Here is a 24,191-nt window from a genome sequence, read left to right as displayed (position 1 = left end):
GGAATCAGGTGGGCTTCAAATGAATAGAACAGGACAAAAACACAATATGATAGTGTAGCATTGTCAGAAGAAAATAAGGAAACATACAGGGAAAAGAAAAAGGTGGACTCTTGCCTGATATAGGGAGCTGAAATATATTTTTTTTTAAATCCTACCAGCAGGCAAGGATGAACAGAGACTTTTTAAGTAGCTTACAGTTTGTTTGTTTGTAAAGTTAAGGGTATGTGTTTCAAATGAAACCATGTTATGGTCATTATTTCCCAAATGTTCCTTTACTTGAACGTTAGATATGTAAGTAGTACCAAACATTTCTGAATAACTAAAATGTATTAACAGTTTTATAGAATATCAGATTACTTTACAGCACAGGCTCTATAGACTTAATCAAAATTATATAATGAAAAGATAAAGCTTATATACACCTGTAAAAGTGAATATTTGAATAAACATGAATTTATGAATAATTGAGTTACATTTAATACAATTTAAAAGAATAGGATTCATCCATATTTGTGTAACTTTGCAACTGGTAGAATTATGCAATATTACAGATTTTACCAGAAAATATTCTTGCAATAAAAAAAAATAAAAAAAATGAAATACGAGATTTACATTGCTACTGATGAGAAATTTGTATCCTTTTGTTTTAAAATGTTTTGCCAAACAGTTGTACAATTATTTCTTATTCAACATACAATTTGCTTAAAATAACTCATATGCATAGGTGCTAACACATAAGAAGACATGGCAGCTACTCAAGGCCCTCATTGGTTTAAGTGGCTCCTCAGAAAGTCAGAAAGTGAATAGGAGAGACATATATATATATACATACAATTTGTGTTAAGGATCATGCCTTCTTCATCATGCATTCTTCATGAGTTGCATTGCACAGATGGTTTCTAGATTTATTTTAGAGACTCTAAAAACCTGGAGCATCTCTTGTTTATATAGGTCACTCCATTCATTATACAATAGCTCATTTTTTATATGGATACACCTTTTGTATATGGCAGAAAGAACTAGCTGTATGAAAGTCAAACTGAAAAATATTACCATTTTAAAAAAAGAAATAGTTGATTTCAAAGCTCTTAACCTAAACATAGATTGCATGAAACATTTAAACTTAATCAGTTTCCAGTCTTCCTGCTGTGTTTATGTGTTGTAAGTCTACGTTTAAATGATTGCTATTTTGGGCTAAGGTTCATTTGTGTCAGTAATTGCACAGCATCCTGCTTGTTGTTTTAATTTTTTTTTTTTTTGCATTTAACTGCAGAATCAAATAAAAGCTTAACATGGATCAATGCAAAATACTTACAACTTACCACTTCTTCATGAGTTGCATTTTCTACATTAATGCCGTTAACCTGCAAAGACAATATTATTATTATTATGGATAACCTCTCCTTTTAATAAAATGTCAGTATTACTTGGAAATTAATGAGTTTAAAAGTTATTGCACTTACACATAACAATACAAGACAACATAATTTCTGAATTTACCATGAAGGAGGTGTGTTTGATAACAATTAACCATGGTATGACTTTTGCCAAGGAAGGGGCATTCAGCTGCTTGTGTCCTACAAATATTGTACTCCAACACTTCCATTCCTCATTTACCATCCTTGATAACATTTCTAACCGACTTAAATGCTTGTCCACCAATTTCTCCAGGTATAAACATAAGTATACTTTGGAAGATTAAATTTTTTTCTATAGACATAATGATGGTACAATATTTTGCTTCGTATGTTCACAATAATGTTTTTAATGCTATTGGCGCCCTTGGGGAGACCTCTGTTGTTGGGAGAAAAGGAAAGAAAGGGAAAAAAATGTAAGAAAGAAAGAATGAAAAAAAACAAGGAAAGAAGAAAAGAAAGAAGAAAAAAAGACAATAATGAGATAGAGAGAGAGAGAATGTGCGAAGAAAGAGAGAGAGGGAAGGAAGGAAAGGACAGGGATATCCAGGGTGAGAAGAAGAAAAGTAAACACAAAGAGGTAAAATAAGGTGAGGTAAGTATATATTTAGTATACATCCATGGATACATAGTATATATATATATATATTTAATCTCAATGTTTTTTGTTTTGTTTTTCATATTCAAATTACCAATAGCAAATATACTTTATATCCTAGTAAGTATATCAGTCAATAGAACAGACTGGCCAAAAGTGGCCAAACTAGTTTAATCCTGCCTTATTGTTGTTAAAGGTCACTCAGATATACAGATATTCCAGCCATTTTACCTTTACCTGAAAAAATAATAAAAAATAATGTGCAAAATAATCCCAGAAAGTTGTACAACATCCATTATAATGTATATATTTTTAAATAATTGCTCCTTTTTTTTTTTACTAGTAAAGTAGAATATTTTTTTATCAAAGTGTAATTTGTGACTCCGTATAAGAAATATATTAGTTACTTGGAAGATGGCTTAATTAAAAAGTTGGAGCCCACTTAAATCAATATTTCCCAAAATTGGGTTTGAGAACCAATAATAAAATAGACACCACATACTGTTTGTTTACAATAAAGTAGATTTTTTTGACATTATTAACTTTCATTTAGTAGGTTCCACTTTTACAACCTACAAAATCATAACAGCTATTAGAGTTTAAATACTAAATGGAGAGTTGTTAGGAGAGTTTGCATGTGGTTTTAGCTCTCCCACCTTGTTTTAAGGGGCAGCACTGGTAGATTTTTCCAGTATGAAGGACTGGGCTGGCCCTGTATTATGCATAATTCAATAAATGAGAAGACTGTGAAGACTTTTAATTGGTTTAACAATAAGATTTTCCCTTTGGAGAATAGACTCCGTTGTCTTTTTTTACCCAAGCAATCTTTTAAAAAATGAAGAATAAAATCTGTAATATGAAACAGTTACATGGTAATTGCTACCTTAACTATTTTCTGCTACTTTTCTTCTGCAATAATGATGAAAATGATTAAGGAGAACTCCCTGGTCTTATACGAATCTGATTAAAAATCCATATAAAATATTAAATATGAATTTTCCTACCTGCATTACTGCATCGCCTATGAATAACATTCCACTCTGGTCAGCTACAGAGTAATAAAATTAAAATTTGTTAACTTAAATGTGCAACTGTAAAATGCAAAAACATCACAAATAGCATCAAACCAATTATATTTAAATATTTTAAATGTGCTATATTACATAATACAAAACAATTCTCATATAATGATCCCCCCTTTTTTAATGAAAACCCAGGTTATGCCAGAATTACACAAAGGAGAAGCTAGATTGGTTTACAGTGTTAATTAGGCATATCTATCCAGTTTATATACTGAGATATATTATCCATACTTATATAGCTTGGCAATGCATAATTAAAGATCTTTGAGCTTGACAGTGATGTTGGTTGGTCGGTTAGTATATCAGATGATGGATTGTTTAATAAGATTAACACAGACTGAAATTGTGTAATGGTTGCTCCTGCAAAATACATATAGCAAATGAAGAGGTGAATAGTTCTCCTGCTAGTTTTATGGGGATGGTTCATGTGAGGATATGAGGGAGGTTTTAAGAACCTCACTTTAGATTTTCGTAGGCTTAGAAAAAATCCAAGAACAACAAAAAACGTAAAGCTTCCATCTTCCTCACCTCAACCAGTAAGAACACTGACCAATGGCCCCTACTGATTCTCAACCATATTATCTGACTCTCAGTGCCACTGTCCTTGTTTTAGATCAACTAAAGTCAACTGTGCATGATTACCATCTCCCTCAACTGGAGACTTGAGAGAAATGTTTGTTTCATTTTATACAGTGGCATATTGTGTCCCAGTTACCCCCTATTACACAAATTTGCAGGTTCCTTCTTCTATGGTGAGCATTGGGATACGAGATTATATGCTGGAGTGCTACATTTTAAAGTAATTTAAAGTAAAAATCATTCTGGAGCCTTAGTCGGGGAGGCAGAGTGCTCAACAGTCTATATGAGCTGAATACAAGGAAGATCTCTGACCCCTCCAACCAGCCCATGGAGCATCAGAAAGTTATGGACAGAATAATCAACTGGCTATATGAGTTCTTACATCAAAGACAATCATATTTTATACGCAAATGCGCTAATAAATCAATACATTTTAAGTGATTATGTTGTTGAAAAATAGTGACCTGTTTTCCAAACACAGACAATTTCATGTACTGAATGACTTAACACCACAATAGTTTTCTAATCTTCCGTCTCATGTGTCTAACCTGTATGTGATCTCCACCTTAACTGTATTTTATTAATTTAATAAAAGTTAAGTTTTATGGGAGTTGATTCGCCTTTGTAATAATTAGCTGTAGTTTAAATTCACAATTTCATCACCAGTATAACATTTTACATAATGAAAAAAACAGCTATGTGTATGTCAATGACATGCTGGTAAAAAAAATAATGCCCTATTTTTAATACCAACTAGAGGGGCTCCTGACTCAAAGGGACGATAATAAGGATTTCATTAGAACTGTCATTAGCAATCAGCTCAGTATGGTATGTCCCGTAATACCATATGACATCCAGGTCGGCAGATAAAGAGTATTTACAGGAAAAATAAAAAAAAATACTTTTCTTTAGCGCTTCTTTAGTGATTTTTTTTAATGATTTTAAGGGCTAAATTGTGCCTGTCCATATTACACTATTTTTAGTATTAATAATATTTTAAATACATTTTGGGTTGGGCAGCAATTAATTTTAGATTTCTAGTGGAAGGGGTTACAAGGTGATTAAGTACTTTTTATATATTTTTTATAGTTTTTATTTTTAATTTACCTGCCCGGAATCCATAATGCTGGCTCCTGCTAAGAGCGGCGAGTCCAAACGGTTACTTTTTGAGGGCATAACAGTACATCCTAAGATCGTTAAGGGGTTATGCATGATCACATATACCTCAAAGCATGAACATGCCTTTCTTAGGTTCCCAAGAATTTTGGGATCAGCCACACAGTTCAATAGAAATACAAACTATTTTTTCAACAGAAAGCATATAAATTCAAATCTAAAACAATTTCAATATTTTTAGCATAAAAGTTAGAATTCATTACATTTTTTTTAAGGATATCCAGCAAATCAAAGTAGAGCTTACAAACTCTGTGTCATGCACAGAACCAGTATATTGGAGGGAAGCATGTGCCATGAAAAACTAGTTATTAGAGAGTGTTATATTAAAATGTGGCACACAAACTGGAAGTCTCTCAAGAAACAATAATGTGTATTTCAGAATTTCAAACACATCTCCAAAGTTTTTATTTTAGCCTACTGACAATGCCCTTAAATTGAATCTGTCACTTTTCCAAATCCTATATTTCAAAGTTCAGTATACTAAACAAACCAACAAAATGGTGTTGTAAAAAAAGCATTATATAAGTTTATATGTATAGCATGGGAACAGGAAATCAGCTGATATTCTAGCTTTGCCACCTTAGCCACCGACCCATAAAATCAAAATTTCTCTTGAATTTAAATATATATTTTGCCAAAAAATATACACTGGGAAAAAAAAAAACAATAACTACTTTGGATATGTAAAGTTGCATATCCTAAAATTCTAAAAATGGCGACTGTACATTTACAAAAATGTATACTTACAATGAAAAACATTTATTATTTTTATAATCTATCCTGTCTACCACCATAAATCAGAAATATCATAAAAATAAACATGTGAAATAATAATAAAAAATACCCAGGTGCTTATGTGAAGGATTGCAGTTGTTGAGGTAGATCATATGTTTGGAAACATAATCATCAAAATATACTATGGATGTAAAGAAAGAATGAGGATTTGTCTTGCTTTAAATTTAAGAGTTTTGGGTGTCTGATTTGAATAAAATATAACAGGCTGTGAAGTGCAGGATATGAAAACATTAAAAAAAATAGGATACATGAAAAACCTGTTCTAACAAGGGTTAACTTGGGGGATTTGTATTTAGTAATGGTAGCTGCCTTTCATGTGATTTACTTGAAAAAAGGTGGACGATAATCTGAATACAGAACTCTTTCAGGAAACTTTTAGGGTTGAAAAAGCTGAATCTTACCCTTTGTTTTATTGTATAGCTCAAGAATGCACATAATAAAAAATACTGTACTAAAAAACACACCATATGTGGCTGTTAAATTGAGTGAATACAACATATTTGTCATTTTATGCTTAATGTTATGTCAAATGCATTAATCGTCCCCGAGAACTTTCAGTTTAAACATAAAATTACCTTTCTACGCTTGAAGGCATTCGACTCACAGGAAAAGTGTTTTTTTGAGTTCTGGAAATGATTCACTCATCACTACTCAACTGCTTCTATTAGAGTGACAGTTTTCAAATCATCAACAGAATTGACCTTTCTAAGAAGCTCTCTGATTCAATAATATTGTATTCTTCGTGTCATTCATTGTAAGAATGTTTCATAAATCGTTTCATCAAAAATAAATATTGACATGTTTTGTATGTGTCGACAAAGTCACATAGGCAAAGTCTTCCAAAAACATTTTAGCATAATTAACCCTTAGTGTTTTAAGACGTTGTGGTCTGTGTAGTTTAAAAATATTGTAAAGGCTTAAAAGTGTTTTTTTTTGTTTTTTTTTAACCAAACATTTCAAGCAAAATCATTCAAAAAAAAAAAATATATATACCGTATATAAAAAGAACATGCATTAAATGTTTTGGACTTACTGTAAACAATGACTTAAAATGATATTTTGCTAGTACAGATGTAAGAGAAGGGGAAAGACTATTATATTTTTAAAAAGCATTTATGAATAGACTTTCAATTAGAGAAACACTCCCCTTGCCACTTCCATTCCTTCAGGAAAATATTGGTTCACTGAGCATTTCCAGAGTTGTAATTTAATAGCAACTTAAAGGGTCAGTTTACTGTCCCTGGTTTCAGTGTTCGGCGACCCAGAACTTGAGCTGACTGTTGGTGAGTACTGTATTTGCTCGATTATAAGACGAGGTTTTTTTCAGAGCTCAAAAAATGTCTGCTGGGGCCAGGCTGCTTACCGGTGCTTTGGTCCCGAGCAGCGTCTCTTCTATTAGCAGCAGGAAGCTAGCAGAGTGTCACATAATTCTGCCTCCCCCTCCTTCCTCTGGGGGCGGGGCCAGAGAAGTTGCTCGCACAGCCGGGCCCCTGCAGAAGTCTGCGAGTGGGAGATCTGCAGTTCAGGTGAGGGGGTGGGGGTGGGGGGTTTGAGCGTGTGTGTGTGTGTGTATGTGTGATTAATGGAATGAATGAGTATTTAAATGTTTGTGGATGAGTTTGTGGGGGGGGTGGTAGCATGGCATAGGGAGGCTGTACTCAAACTCCTATCATCCCCAGGTTCCAGCATGTACTGGCTGCCTTGGCTTGATAGGAGTTTGATTGCTGTTAGCAGTTATATATATATATATATATATATATATATACCTCCAGAAATGCCTTTTAACCCCCTATATGCCACTCTGGCATATAGGGGGTTAAAAGGCATATCATGGGGCAGAGTGGCATATAGGAGGGCATAAGACATTTCTGGAGGCAGAGTGGCATATAGAGGGTTAAAAGGCACATCATGGGGCAGGGTGGCAAATAAAGGGGGATTAAGGCATTTCTGGGGGCAGAGTGGCATCCTTGGGGGCAGATGTGCATAACTGGGGGGGGCAGGTTGGCAAATAAAAGGAAATAAAAAAATATATATTTTTCTCAATCATAGCTTTTATTAAATATGAAAAAATTGTTTACATGAATTAATATTTACTAGTAAAACTTTTTTTCCTATAGGGTAGTCTTATATTCAGGCTTTTTGTTTTTTTCCTAAATTAATATTTAGATTTTGGGGGGTCGTCTTATAATCAGGGTCGTCTTATAATCGAGCAAATACGGTATATCAGTCAAACACATCTCCTGCATGCAAAATTGCTGGAGGCGAGGGAAGGGGTGAATGCATATAGTGATTCTGCAGAATCCAGCCATCCATTTGCAAAAGGTACACCATGTACATTTAGAGGGACCTCTTACATTTTCATATGCATTAAAGCGCATATGATGGCTAGACTGTCCCTTTAAAGGGATGTCATCACCATGAACCAAACAAATATAGAGTAAGGTTGTTTGGTCAAACAATGTATTAGCTGAGTAATATTATTATTAATTATTATTAACAAGTCATTTCAAAAGAAACCAATATGTAACAATTTTATGAAATGTGTAAAAATAGATGGTAGTGACATTTTAAAGTAACAGAAGCCAATCTTTTCAGAATGCCTTAAGAAAACTGAGATATACCGTATTGGCTCGAATATAGGCCTCACTTTTTTCCCCCACTTTAAGACTTTAAAGTGGGGGTGCGGCCTATATTCGGGGTCTAGTGCCCGACGCCCGGGACATGCAGTCCCGGGCGCCGGGCAGACAGCGGGGTTAGGATACAGATCCCCCGCAGCGGTGCAGGGGATCTGCATCCTACTGTCTGATACGCTCAGACAGCCTCCCGTGCCAGCACTTCCCACGGGGGGGTGCCGGCACGGGAGGTTGTCTAAGCGCATCGTCTGGATGGTCACCGGCTGCGGCGATGCGGGTAAACAGCCTCCGGGTTGTTTACCTGCATCGCCGCAGCCGGTGACCGTCCACACGATGCGTTTTACCTCTGCCCCCAAGACTTACCGGAGCAGACTCACGGGTGTCTTGCGGGGCGCCGGCGGGGGACATCTATGCAATACGCGTATACAACTTCCGGTTGTATACGCATATTGCGTAGATGCCCCCCGCCGGCCCCGCAAGACACCCGGGAGTCTGCTCCGGTAAGTCGGGGGTGGGGCAGAGTGGCATATCTCGGGGGGGGAGGAGGAGGAGGACAGTGGCAGCATATCGGGGGGAGGAGGACAGTGGCAGCATATCTCGGGGGGGGACAGTGGCAGCATATCTCGGGGGGGGCAGTGGCAGCATATCTCGGGGGGGGCAGTGGCAGCATATCTCGGGGGGGGCAGTGGCAGAATATCTCGGGGGGGAGGACAGTGGCAGCATATCTCAGGGGGGGGAGACAGAGTGGCAGAATGTTTTTTTTTTTTTGGTGCTTTTTTAAAGAAAAAAACTTTTTCTTTAAAAAAGCACCAAACTTTTAGGGTGCGGCCTATATAAGGGGGCGGCCTATATCCGAGCCAATACGGTATTTAATCATTTTATCACTTAACCTTATTACTCTATCGCCCATTATTTTAGCATGTGTTTCTTTTTTTCCAATCACCTTAGTAGCCACAACACTGTAACGTACCTGGCTGCCGGTCCCTCCGGGTCCACGGATCCTCAGCCGCCACGCAAGAGGGGGAGACCCCCCACCTTGCCTCAGCAGCATCAGCCACCACGGAAGAGGGGGAGACCCCCCACCTTGCCGCAGCAACCTCAGCCGCCACGGAGGAGGGGGAGATCCCCCACCTTACCGCAACAGCCACAGCCGCCAAGGAGAAGGGGGAGACCCCCCGCCCTACCACAGCAGCTTCAACCGCCGCGGAGGAGAGGAAGACCCCCCTCCTCCGCAAGACAGCTTCTGCCGCCGCGAGGACGGGGAAGACCCCGCAACTCCACACGGCAGCCGCCGCCTTCTAAAACCTGGTCCGGTCCTGCCGCGCGTACACGCTCTTCTGCACGCCACCTAGTGGCGCCAGCCGGTACTACCGGTCCTTTTAGAAATTTGAGATCTCGCCAACCCCAAGATGGCCGCGGACCGGAAGTAACGTAACGGCATTTTGAATTTATGGCGGGAAAATGCTAATTGAAGTCTGAACTTCCTCTTTCTATTTAAGAGCCTCAGAAACCTTTCAGCCTTGCCTTCTGATGGTTGTACCTATCTTGTATAGTGTCATCTCAGTACGCGTTCCTGTTACCGATTCCTGGCATCTGACTCCGGCTTACATTACGACTATTCTGACTTCTGGCTTCCTGACCTTGGCTTACCCTGCAACGATCCTGACTTCTGGCTTCCTGACCTCGGCTTACCCTGCAACGATCCTGACTTCTGGCTTCCTGACCCTGGCTTGCTCATTGGCTATTCTATACTGGACTCTGGTGTTCTGTCTATTGGACTTGCACACGCTGTTCTACCTGATTACAGGTTCTACCTTACGCTGTGCGTGACAAACACATAGCATTATTTACCTGCTTGACCTTTGAAGATTTTTGATATAACTACAGGCACTTTATGTTGGGCTCCACCCTGTAAAATAAAGAGAGTGTAAATTAGAAATGTGCAATAACATTGTGTTCCTTTTTTAAATGCAGTTTAATATTCAAACACATTGTGGCAAATATACCAGAAGTTCAAAATCTCTCTATAAATGCTAAATCATTGGATTTAAGAAATGTTTTGTTCTGTTTTGTCCATATGCACACTTTTCAAATACACACGACATCTAAGACTCTATAAGTAGATGGATTTTAGATCATTTTGATTTCTTTGGAAAATATAAACTCTGTATTTATGACATAATACTTTTGATTAGCAAGATAATAAAAACAACTGTGCATTCACAATAATATGACAACTATATTACGAAGTTACAACTGTTAAACTGTTTCAGCCTAAAAAGCTAATTGTTTTTGGTTGATAATAAAACATTTTGTGAAGATTTTGGACACTGAAGAAATCATATAGGTACAAGAATATTGTATGGCATGTTTTTTTTTTACAAGCTATGTTGACACATTATAGAAGGATTATAGAAGGATGCTAAGAGCACCTCAAAAGCAAAGATGCCAACAGAAACTGACACTCAATAACCAATGAAGTTGTAAGAGATGTTTCCTAACGTGGGTAGAAATGGAACACCTTTACTAAGATATCTAGATGAAAAAAACAAAACAAATTATTTTTGGCATTTTATAGAGTAAATAGTATTGATAGTGCATGTTAAATTAGTGTGGTAAATTTGATAAATTATGCATCCCTTGTAGTCTTAACAAAGTCCCATTAAACAAATTGCAACATTTTGGAACATTTAGGGACATAAAAATCTTTACTAATTCATCCAGAAACAAACCAAGGAAATGGATTCAAGGTTAGACAAATAGGTAAGTAAATATGAAAAAAAATAAAAAGAGCTGATGAGAACACCTAAGTCCTGCCAGGAAAACATCTTAGGTCCCTCTGACCATTTATAACACAAAACCACAGAAGTTGTTCACACGTTGGTGAAACCTACTGTACATGATGGATGTATGCATGGAAGAGAGACCTTCCTATGTTATTCATGAATGTTTATACATTGGTTGATATTGGTTAGGCTAAATATACTACCTTATATTTATTATATACATGCTTCTTTTGGATTGTATCTTGCCTGAGGTAGCATCCCAAAAGACATCCTAAAAGTTCTGTCTGGTTATTAAAAACATATGTTCCTTGCTGGGACATTTTATCAATTCCTAATGTGAATATACGGAACTAGGTCTATTTCTGACGGAACTAAAAGCCCTAACAAAATACTAATTAAATTAATTAAACTAACATATTATGTGGACACTTTTTTTTAGAGAATGCCAATATGGCAATACTCAATAGAGGGAAATTGATTTTGCTGAGAATGGACTCCAAACATACACACGGCTTCCACATAACCTGGAAAAACCTTAAAGCACTGGATAAGCCTTCACAGTTTTTGGAATTGCTAAGAATCCAAATGTCACAACTCAACATCCATTATCGGGATTATGTGAAAGAACAAAGGGACAGTTCTATTTAGAAAAAGCAAGTGCTTCTCATAAAACCTTTTTTGAAAAAGAAACCGTGTATAGAATTATACATTTACCCTTGAGGGCTGCAGTTAGTCTTTTTGCTTGAGACAGTAATAGCATTGGATTTGATTGGACAATGAAATAAAAAAGAGAGATAAAATAGTCTGGTATTTATTTCACACATAAACTAAAGGTTTATGCTAATAAATTCAAATGGTATGAAAACCAAATATTCTGGTGACATTCAGTTGTAGAGGTTTTAAAGTAGCAAATAATGAACCTCAGTAAATTGAATGTAGTGCAGCTGAAGCTAATAGCCATTCGCAGGAATATTATTATCGTACACAGGACACTTTGCAAACCTGTAATTGAATTCTCCACCCACAAGATATTTGAATATAACAATTATGTAGTGCAGCATTTTATTACCACTAAATACTCAGCATCATTATATAGTGTAACACTGTCTTTATCACTACGGGTGTTTTTTAATATATATTTCCTTTGCCGCTAGTGGTATAAAAGTAGGGCAGCTAGTTTTTCTGGCACTGCTATTTATCTGTCTGGATAGTGTTACAATATTAAGTTTGAGACAATAAGGATATATATATATATATATATATATATATATATATATATATATATATACACTGATCAGATTATGACCACCTGCCTAATATTATGTAGGTCCCTCTTTTCCCGCCAAAACAGCCCTGACTGTCGAGGCATGGACTCCACTAGACCTCTGAAGGTGTGCTGTGGTATCTGACATCAAGACATTATCAGCAGATCCTTTAAGACCTGAGAGTTGCGAGGTGAGGCCTCCATGGATGTATCCCGGTGCCATGTGTTCTCCAGGCAAGCAACACACCAGGCCATCCACATGATGTAAAAGAAAACATGATTCTTCAGACCGGGCCTCCTTCTTCCATTGCTCCGTGGTCTTATTCTCATGCTCACGTGCCCATTGTAGGCGCTTTTGGCAGTGGAAAGGGGTCAGCATAGGGGTCAGCATGGGCGCCCTGACTGGTCTGCGGCTTCTCAGCCCCATACACAACAAACTGTGATGCATGGTGTGTTCTGACACCTTTCTATCAGAACCAGCATTAACTTTTCAGCAATTTGAACTACAGTAGCCTTGGCTGCCCATAACCCTGTTGCCAGTTCACTCCTTTTCCTTCCTTGGACAACTTTTGATACTTTGGTACTGACCACTGCAGACCGGAAACAACCCACAAGAGCTGCAGATGCTCTGACCTCGTCGTCCAGACATCACAATAAGGTATTTGTCAAAGTCACTCAGATCCTTACACTTACCCAACTTTGAGGATGCAATGTTTACTTGCTGCCTAATATATCCCACCCACTAACAGGTGCCATGATAACAAGATTATCAGGTTGTCAAGTTATCAGTGTTATTCACTTCACCTGTCAGTGGTCATAATGCTATGGCTGATCAGTATATATATATATATGCAAAACCCATATGACTTTATTTTCAGATTCACAGTACAATTTTGCTACCTATACAGAGGGGATGGTTGGCAATGTCTAATATCTTTTTCATAACCAGATAATGAATTACCATAATTTGGATTATTCTTAGCACAGCCTCTTTATAATAGTAGAGGTGTTCCTAATGTCTTATTTTATGTTAGAATTATAATTGCACCTACCTTAATACTTAAACCCAGTCCTCCAACGGGGTCTCTGTGAAGTGTAACAGTTCTGCGCTTTAAAAAATTGGAAAAAAAATACAATTTAGGTAAATATTTTTATGTGTAACTCTTTTTGTTTTGCTAGCTATACACATTTTCGTCTGGTGTATTTACTTGTATCACACACACATCTAAGACATATATATATATATTTTATATAAAAAAGGCAGTGAAAATTGAAGCAATTTGAAACAAACAAATTGTTCAAACTAACTAATAGTTTTACATTATACAGCAAAGAGTATACCTTGGTTATGCCTAAAGTTATGCCTAAAGTTAGAGTGTTTAATAACTTTACATTAGTACCGCTGCAGAACAGCATAAGAAATCACTGAAATTCTACTAATACCGCAAATCTAAATTTTCTGCAACTTACTCTTTTATCTTTACTATATTTACTAAGTTAATCAAAAACAGATACTTTTAGTTGAGAGTTTTCTTTAAGTGTTCATAATTTATTTATTTACAGTCAAATGGGAAACTTGTCCAAAGTCAGTCTTTCTGAACAGGTCATATTCTTTATATTGTTTTTTTTATCAAGTATATCTACAGTAAATATATATTTAATATTTTCTTTCTCCACATGCTTAATAATAGAATGCAATGCTGAACAGAATCTGAAAGAGTAAGCTGTTATTTTATCACTACAAGGAGCATTAGGACAATACTGCATACCAAGTCGAGTCTTAATAGCGATAGTATTTTCTATTTTTTATAAAGCAATACAAGCATTGTGTCTTTGAACTGAAAATAACTGAACTGAAAATAAAGTAAACATGTCTGACAAGTGCATTTCAGCATTTGGGAACTGGGTTGGATCAAACAGAAAAGAAAAGTACAATTACAAAACATAAAACAATAGAAATATGTAACAAAACTAAAAGAAAACCTTCAGGGCTTATAGGCTAAAATTAGCATGCAGCTGAACGTGGATTTTTTTAATACAGTTGTGGTTTAGCAACTGTGACCCATTTCCAGAGTTTTGTCACTACGTGCTTAAATTGGGCTGTTTCTACAATTCCGGGGATTGGCAGGGAGTGTGCAGAAGAATTGTATCCCATCATCAATATTTCAGCGGGCCATGATGTAGTCCAGAGCTAATTTTTTAAAATCTAAAACATGGGATATAAATATATTTATACAAATGTATGCTCATGCATTTTTTTGTAATTTGTTTTGCATTGTTTTCTTATGGGGGTTATAGTGGGGGGGCTACCCATGGTATCATAATTTATAATTCATGCATGCCAGGGGACTGCTGTCAGTATGGTTTCACTTGAACTTTTGTGTGAGTCCCTGGGGAGGCATCCTCCACCAGGAGACTCCTAGTGATACACTGCAAGTTCTCAGGTATGTGTGAGTAGTCCCTCTATTTGCAATGTAGTGGGACAAAGGAAGAGCTCGGCGTGGGCTCGGGATTCCCAAATAAGCGATTAGCCTTTTAAGCTAAAAAATATTTGGTTTACCTACATTGTTGCAAATGTCAGGTGATACAAATGATACAGAACCTGTGGCTGAAGACACTGTTGTTTACAGTAGCATGGATACCTTGTTGATTTGGTTGATCAAATTTACCATTTTGAAAGTAAGGCAATTTCCAGTATGTTTAAGTTTTGCAATGAGCAGAAACAAAAGCCAGGATGATGTTAAGTAAGGTTGGACAAAAAAAAACAAAAAACAAAATGTATTTCCTTGCTTCAAGCTCGATTGTGTTTACTTTACTAAACACCACCTCACACCTCATTTAGCTAGGTTATAAAGTGCAAACACAAATGATGACTTGCAATCATCTCCAAGCTTACAACACAATTTGAGCACTTTACAAATTAGAAGGTGGGGATTAATGAAGTAACACACATACTAATTATTATTATTATTATTATTATTAGTAGTAGTAGTAGTAGTAGTAGTAGTAGTAGTAATAGTTTAAAAATAGCCATGCTGCACAACAGTGTATTATTCTATCCATGCTTTTTTCCATAAAGCCTTGGAAAATTGTATTATATAATAAAAAAAGATGATGATATTATCGTGATCCAATGATATTTGCCTTGTAGCCTTTAGTGAGAAAATATGTTTTGCAGAAGCAACTTGCTATATAAAAAAAGCAGTTTTACATTTAATTGCTAAATTTGAACATCCAAGGTACAAAATAATCTTATACAATCTCTAAAATAGAAGAAAGATAACACTTTAGGTATGCAATTAATAAAAATGTGTTGCTTTTTTAATGAATAGAGAAATTGAAATATTTATCAATGTATTTGATCTGATGGTACAGAGAAAACGCATTCTGAAAAATCTAAAGAAACCTTCTTACACTCAAATATTATGCCAACTATTAATTAATTATTGTTGCTTGACTAGTAAGCAATAGATGGAAATAATAAAATAAAATAATTATTTTGGATACTGTGTATTTTTGAATTCTGGTGAGACAAATGATGTGTTTGGCAGTCTGTTGGAAAATATCTTCTTAAGATTTGTTTTAAAATGCTTCCATAGCATCATGATTAGAATACCTTCCAGTTTCTAGGGTGAAACCAAAGTCTGCTGAATACATATATAATCAAAAGGCTCCCTGGAGCTGCACAGTAGGAGATATGACCTAGCCTTCAGGACAAAAGAAGGAATTATGAGGTGTAGAGTTTGTGAGGTTTGGCACGCAAGGGCCAGATCCCGCAAGACTTAACTAGGTCCAGAGGAGGTCTGAGGTTGGTACATTGCAGGAGTTCGCTATAGGTATGGTTACTCGTGGTGCACAGAGCCTGAGGAGTAAGTGCAGGACACTCCAGGGGCACTTGCCCTCGTGATTCAGGTAGTCATGTGGCTACTGCGCTGGGAAAGACCACAGTTCCAGCAGGGGTACAGCCATTAATTAAGTTGCTTATAATTGGTTATCCTTGGTATCTTTTGGTTGTTGGTGTATAAGAAATGTTAACAATGGTGGTTGATGTACTTGATATCATAAAAGTTTATGTTTTGGCAAGTAAAAGGTTAATGCCACGTTTTAAGAATTTAAATCCTAATACAAAAATGTTTATTTTAGTGTTGCAGTGCTGTGGTAATATGTGGTCTGCACCACGGACGATTTTCGTTCATAGAAAATGGTGTCTGTTGTGTTAATCAATGGGGGTGACCATAACAGGACGCTACCTCCTTCATGTCTTTGATGTAATGGAAACGTCCATTAGTTTTACCAGTACATAATTTGTGGACTGATTGCATACTGTATTGCTCCTAACCATTTTAAAACATATCTCCACTGGAGTTTATCAATATATTTTATTTTAGAGTAAATTATGATCACCATTTTGGGGTTGATAAACTAATCCTTTTATTTGTGGCATCTCCTTAATATAATATAAATATAAAATATTATATAATATATAACTTAATATATTTTTCCTGGATGTGCAAACTGGTTGTGCATTAAACTAGATATATGCAGATATATACATTGAAAATATTTGTGAATGTTTTGATTTGTGCTTATCTGCTCAAAACATTTAGTAAACGACAGGAAGTTGCTAAGTATCCTGAATTCAGATCAACTGATGAGGTATATTTTGATTTGCATAGTATTTATTTTTATTACTAAAAATGATATACTTGCGACTAAACACATCAGGAAAAATGGTATGAAAAACTAAAATATTTTCTTAATTTTACCTTTAAACATTTGTTATTATAAGCAGAGATTATTACAAATAGGTGACCTTGAAACATATCATAAAGTATATTTAGAATCAAATATGTTAGACAATCTCTTTTGACAAGAACAGAAGTTCAAGAACAGGAAATTAAAATGATTGTTAACCAGGTTAAAATGCTTACAATCATGAGGGGGAAAAAGTAAAGTATCTTTCATATTATTCGCTCAAGCATATTAACTTGAGCGAATAAGATGAATAATATGAATGGTCTTTAATTCTCCATCGTGAGATCAATAGGGAATGGTAATATACACTGTCAATGTCCTAATACTTTGTAATAGTTATTTTTATCTATGCAGCAGTTAGGAAAATGTTATGCATTATTGTACATTCAATATGGTTAATAGCACTTCATTCATTCTAAGCTCTAGAAACTATGCAGCAGTCAGGCAACCTTACATGCCATGACTCACCTACTATAAAATAATGTATATCGAAGTACTCGGTGAGTAACCCTAACCCTCTGTGAGTACTTATGCATTCTGCCATCACAGAAAAGAAAAGAAACATGTTATAAAATCTGATCTATGGCAATCGTTGCCACGTAACATAGCTGCTACTTCCAAGACATGTTATAAACAACATGTATTTTATTGTATTATAGATTTATTGCTGTTATGATCAAATTAAAACCGAACATTTCTTTTAGAATGATGGGAGTTAGCGTGAGTCTCTGTGTTAATTTGTATGCGTGTAAGTTATGGGGAGGGCACAGAAGAAATACTGCCCCAGGTGCCTCTGACCCTAAGCTAGGCCTTACTCTCATAAGATATGCTTACAGGAGGTTCGTAAGGAGGGGCAATGGGCGAAACTTAGGTATTATGTTAATGCATGTATTAGCATATATATTATAAAATATGTGTTAAAAATGTGTTTCTATGGAAATGCATTGGTTTATTTGGTAAACCACTTACATTTGCACTGTGGTCGGTTCCAGTGACACAGATCACGTCTTGTTTCTGTATTGTTAATGCTTCCTTAGTAAGTCGGATACGTACATCATAAGCATTCTCTGAACCTTCATTATACAATTGTGCAAAACCAGTTTTAGTCTGTGGAAGCAAAACAGAAGAACAAACAATGAATATTATATATTGTCAGCAAAACATTTAAAAAAATAATGTAATATTTGGTTTTAGATAAAACTTGCCATTTTTGTTTCAAAATCTAATAGCGTCATAAAGATTAAAATATTTAATATATTAAACAAATTATTGCCGTATAATGATGTCACACAGAGTTAGTAATCCCATAGTAGGAATTATGGAAACAATCTATAGGTTAAATGTTCACTGATTATATATTTTGTACATCATCAATAATATTAGAGAAATAATCTGGATGTCCCCAGTGGTTTCACCATACGCTATTCCCTAACTAAAATATGGATCGGTATTGTTTCCATGAACCTACGTTCTTAGCGTATAATCTAAGCATCTGTGAGAGCCTTTAGATTTTTGCTATCACTAGTTATAAAGAGTCAATATAGTCTGAGTTTGTAATGAGAAGACAGTTTTAGACTAAAGGAAGTGAAGACACACAAGAGGTAAAATTGATATAGGCTTATGATGGTGGACCACATTAACTTATTTAAACGGGACCAATTATAGTGGGCAAAATCATGGAATGTGTTTAGAACAGGTGGGAGATAAGTTGGTATAGCTAACAGTTATACAAAGTTATACAAAGTGTATTTAGCCGCCCAGGACATTGCAGGAGAGCTAAGCATTCCAGCTGCTGACACTAGTATATTTCAGTAAAGGGCTAATCCCAATGAATTTAGCCTTACAAATTGCTAAATTGTCAATTAAGTAGAATATCTAGAGTTTAAACTTTCTCATCTTCAGCAAACTATCAAGGTTAATGAATATTCACCCCATTCCCTCAAGATTGTAAGCTTGCAAGCAGGGCTAATGTATCGGTTTGTCTTAGTCTGTCAATTCTCGTCTTGTCATATCCCTTGAATTTATGTATTGTATTAAGCGCTGCGTAAATTGTTGGTGCTATATAAATAAAAGATAATAATAATATTCTATAGAGATTGTGTCTTATAGAAGAGCTGACCCTCTTTAAACAACTTTTACATATGTAACTATATACACATTTTACAAGATTGTAGATATGATGCTTTCCTTTGCTTTACTAATTTGCTACTTGGGTTTTTTGTGAATGAGAATTTGAAAAATATTTGTTGTGAATGTGACAAATTATGTGATATGGCACAAGCAAACTGTTAAGATACTTAATCATTAAGTTGGTGGCACTAGTTGTAGGGAGGCCTACCACTGACATAAACATCACAACTTCTCTCTCACCCATTTACAACCCTTATCTCGCCCTACATTAACATCATTCACTACCACGCAGTCCTCACCTCCTGTTTCTCACCCCTTATCCACCTAGAATGTAAGTTCCTGCGGGGACAGGGCCCTCCATTCTCTTGTATCTGTATGTCAATTGCTGTATAGTACTTGTCGTTACCTGTAAAATTTTCATCTTGTACAGCGCTGCGGAATCTGTCGGCGCTTTATAAATAAAGTGTAAGAATAGCAGTTGTAATAATGATCGATTGCTATTCTTTGTGAGTTGCTGTGTTGTGTTTTGAAAATACAATAAAATTGACAGAATCAGTCATAACTAATTAGCTGCTGACATACTCTGCATAAAGTAATTAAAAAAGACATTAGTGTTTGTTTTCTAATGATTAAGACCACGTAGGCCGAATACTAACTGGCAAGTACTACTGTTGCGAGCTAATGTCACTAACAGCAAAGTGAAACACCCAACACTAGATATCCTTAGTAGTAGATCATGCTTAACGTTCATCAATGTGTTAGTTGTAAACATCATTGGCAAAACTGCGAATGCCAACTATGCACTAGTCAAGTAAAAAAATTAATGTCTAGCTCTAGTTTTATCTTTAAATGGCAACATTTACCATTATTTAATATATTAATAGAAGCTAAAACATGTTTTTCTGTCTGTGTAGTAGTTTCGAAGTTGGTTTATAAATAAGTTCTGACAGATGGTGGTAAAAGCAGAATAGTAATTGGCCTCCTGTAGTCCACCTCTTTTTCCTCCCCTCTTATAAAACCTATTAGATTAAACGCACATCAGCATCCAAGAGCCTTTTTATTGCCAGGGGTCTGGATGCATTTTTTCCCATGGGAATTTTCTTATTTTTTTCTATAGTTAGCTATAGGGAAAACATTATAAGCAACTTACACTTTACCTAGGGAAATACTGTATGTATACAAACATCTTTACCACATAGATGCCAAATAGAAAAAAGTAACAACAACTAAATAATTTTCTTATAAGCTTTCACCCCGCAATTATTTAATAGATCCATGCCTGTCCATACTTTTCACACAAATCCTGTGTAGGTGACAATCCAAACTCTAAGTCACTAAAGATTATCTACCAATATTTCATCCTTTTTTGCAGGCGCACCTGCTTTTGGGAGCTACAACTGCTATCACCCTCATCGTAATAATAATGGATAATGGCAGTTGTATTCCACAATAAACTAATTTTCAGCGAATGTTATCTTTGCTCATCTGCCACTCAATATGAACAGGGCCGGCCCAGGATTTAAATTAAAACATTGGGGTTTTTTTTTTTTTTTAAACTTTATTTAACATCATTCATGTTAAATAAACTATTCCGGCGCTCAACATGAAATGCCGGCACTGCGGCAGAGCGAGAAGACGGATGCCTCCCGTTCTCACCGCAGGACTCCGGCAACAAGGTAAGTGTGGGGGGGCGGTGTAGTTCGAAGGGGCAGAGGGGGGGTGTAGAATGAAGGGGCAGAGGGGGGGTGTAGTTTGAAGGGGCAGAGGGGGGGTGTAGTTTGAAGGGGCAGAGGGGGGGTAGTTTGAAGGGGCAGAGGGGGGTAGTTTGAAGGGGGGGTAGTTTGAAGAGGCAGAGGGGAGGGGTAGTTTGAGGGGAGTAGTTTGAAGGGGCAGAGGGGGGGTAGTTTGAAGGGGTAGAGGGGGGGAGTGAGGGGGGGCGCCAGAGGAGTAGTCCGCACAGGGCGCCACAACGCCTAAGACCGGCTCTGAATATGAATATATAGTGTCTGTTACTAGTGAATGAGAAAACATGATATAGCATTCTATATACATCTCTTTTTTAAGCTTTGAAGGTTACAATGTACTGCCCTTGCATGATTGATAATATTAGCTGAACTTTAGAAAAATCACAGCCACACATAGGGATTGTAACAGCATTAATTCATGCCCTGCATTACTTGGCATACCTGATCTTGTTCCAGTGCCATACTTATTACATTTAAATAAGAGTGTTGTGATTAATCCAGTTAATAACAAAACATAATCAGATTTGAACATTAATACATACCAGAATCTAGAAGGACAATGTCATCTTATTTAATTAATGTTTTCTCTTTAGCAGAACATGAAGTCCTTCTTTGACTTTTTTAACTTGAAGGTTTCAAACATGGCTATTTGAAGAGATATATACAATACATCATGATAAATTCATAATGATACTTCAATCAATAAAAACAACCTTGTTGGGACACAAATTCACTGCCCTAGATCCAGAATTTGACACTTGATCCATAAGGCCACCAAGCATGTGTAGTATTAGGCTTATTTTACTTCAATTATTATATTATTTTTTAAAATCCTCAACCCACTAAGAACTATACATTAGTATTTTATTACTCCCTACCCCACTGCATATGGCGGCTGAGAAGCAGTCTGTGGAAGATCTGTTTTCTATCTACGTTTTTGCAATGGTGGTGTGTGGGGAGGGGGCAGAATGCATTTCATGCTCACAAACAACTTGTGGGTTAGAGAATCCACGGATAGCATTTTGTTTGCTTGTTCTTATCTCCTGCAGCTGAGAAGAAGCAAGCCAAGTGTTAATTTATGCAAGGACAAATGCCTATTGGCAACAGTTAGTATTTAGGGAGTTGGAATTTAGTTCAACCTATGCATGTTACTATCATGTTTTTGCCACTCACATTTTAGTGAATAGACTAATGAAAGTTCATGATATTCTTCTAGTGGTGTGGGCTACAAGAAATTAATTAATTTCCTTTGCTAAAGACATTGTTCCATTTTTACCTGGACAGCCCTGAAATAATTAAGTAAGTCCTGGGTACCAAGAAGCAATGGGTGGGGGACTGAGAATCCTTTGCACAAGTACAAGTAGATTTGTTTTCTTCTCCCCCCATTTCTCTCATCACTCCTCTCTCATTTTCTTTCTCTCTACTAATCCAGACAATTTAGCTGTCACTTGTAAAACCCCACCAATGTCCACAAAGAGATCAGGTTCATAATTCATTAAATACAAATATGGTAACAAAAATTGCAAGTAGTAGTGAGAAAAGGACAGCCAAAGACAAAGCTCCATTTTTAAAAAAAAATACATTAATGATAAAAAACTGCAGAAGAAAACTGTTAGCCCATGAATTCTAAAATTGGTATGTTGGTTAAAAAAGATCAAGAGAAGGTAGACGTAAATATGTTTTGCCTCTGTCTATACCACTTAAAAACCAATGCCTACAGGTTTGCAAGTCAATGTTACAAAAACATGTAGCAGTCATGCCATTAGCTAACATAGGACAGAGTGATAAAACTGCTAAATACAAATAAAACACATAAAAACCCAAGGGCCAGATGGTATACATCCCAGGGTACTCCAGAAACTTAACCAAGAAATAGCTAGACCATATCAATTGATCTCCAGAGTCTCTCTTGTCTGGTATGGTGAAAGAAGACTGACGTAAAGCAGTGGTGTCTGTGGTGGGGAAATAATTTGAAAGCTTGTTAAGGGATAATATTCAGGAACACTTTTTTCCAATAACTTCATTAGTAATAGTCAACATGGTTTTTATGAAGGACAGATCATGTCTGACTAACTTAATTATATTCTATAAAGAGATGAGCAAAAATATAGATCAAGGTCTTTCAGTAGATGGGATTTATTTGGATTTTGCAAAGATATTTGATACTGTTTCTTATAAAAAGTAATTGAACAAAAGAAAAGGCATAGACATTGTGGTTTTTTTGCAACTGGAGTGAAAACTGGTCAAATTGAAAGCCCAGGCAGCTAAATGGCTGGTGAGATTTAATGTTGAGAAATGCAAAGTTATGCATTTAAGAGTTCATCCATTTAGACTTAAAAAAAAAATAATTAAAGGGTTATTAATAGGAAGAACAATAAAGACATGGGATACACTACCCATAGACTTTATTCTATTAAATTCAATATTTAAAGATGCTTTTTAATATTGGCTAGGTGATTTCCAGCAAACAATATACTTCTTTATATATAATAAGTTATACAGACCTGATTACCTTTAGCTCATTACTTCAGTGAGAAGTAAGATAGTCTTTTGGGGGTGCAATTTGAAATCACTTGTGTGCGTTTTTCCATTTTTTTTTTTTAATCAAAAGCATGGTTAATGGATTTGTGTCTTTTTTCAACCTAAATTACTGATGTTACCATGTTACACCACTTACCACACCCTAGACAAACTCTTGGAGAGCGTCCAAGAACCTGTGCAGTAAATGGTGACAACCTTAGATAAGGTTGGAGTTCAGCCCTGCGTTAGGGTTTTTTTAGATTCACAAACAACTACTATAAGATAATTATGCAATGTAAAACAAAGGACTACTTATGTATGAATAAATTATATTTGTTTCATTCAGTTCTGATTAATTTGCATGCTAAGTATTTATAGAATGAGGGATACATTAAAAATGTTTCCAATGTTTGTTGTTTGTGGCACTGAATGAAACACAAGTGTAAATATTTTAGAGCAGAAATAATTTCAGATATAACTACGGTAAAATACATTCTAATATTTCTTTCTAGCATGGTTTGTGCTGCTTAGAACAATGTTCTTTAAGTGGGAAAAATCACTAACGTTGTAGTTAAACAAATGGAGAGCAAGGGCTAGATTAACTGCGTAGCACACGGAGCATTTGCTCCAGGGCCCCATGGATTGTCCCTGTTTGTTTATATTTAGATAAGTTACAAAAAGGTCCTTTTGTTTTGCTTCAGTTGTACAGCGCA

General features: G+C 36.0%; 1 protein-coding gene across 1 annotated transcript in view; it reads right to left on the bottom strand.

Annotated features, from left to right (window-relative positions):
* The window catches only part of SNTG2 (syntrophin gamma 2), an 85,194-nt gene extending 63,774 nt beyond the window's left edge, over positions 1-21,420 (bottom strand). Inside the window, exons 1-6 of the mRNA XM_053460444.1 lie at positions 21,400-21,420; positions 18,053-18,190; positions 13,381-13,437; positions 10,130-10,187; positions 3,018-3,061; positions 1,323-1,364 (exon numbers count right to left, since the gene is read on the bottom strand). Coding sequence (XP_053316419.1) covers positions 1,323-1,364; positions 3,018-3,061; positions 10,130-10,187; positions 13,381-13,437; positions 18,053-18,190; positions 21,400-21,420 — 360 coding nt within the window. The remainder of the gene's footprint in view (positions 1-1,322; positions 1,365-3,017; positions 3,062-10,129; positions 10,188-13,380; positions 13,438-18,052; positions 18,191-21,399) is intronic.
* Between the last annotated feature and the right edge of the window lie 2,771 nt (positions 21,421-24,191).

The sequence above is a fragment of the Spea bombifrons genome, chromosome 3 (genome assembly GCF_027358695.1).
Source record: "Spea bombifrons isolate aSpeBom1 chromosome 3, aSpeBom1.2.pri, whole genome shotgun sequence".
Lineage (NCBI taxonomy): Eukaryota > Metazoa > Chordata > Amphibia > Anura > Pelobatidae > Spea > Spea bombifrons.
The sequence above is the reverse complement of the archived record's forward strand: the minus strand, read 5'-3'. Positions and strand labels throughout refer to the sequence as shown.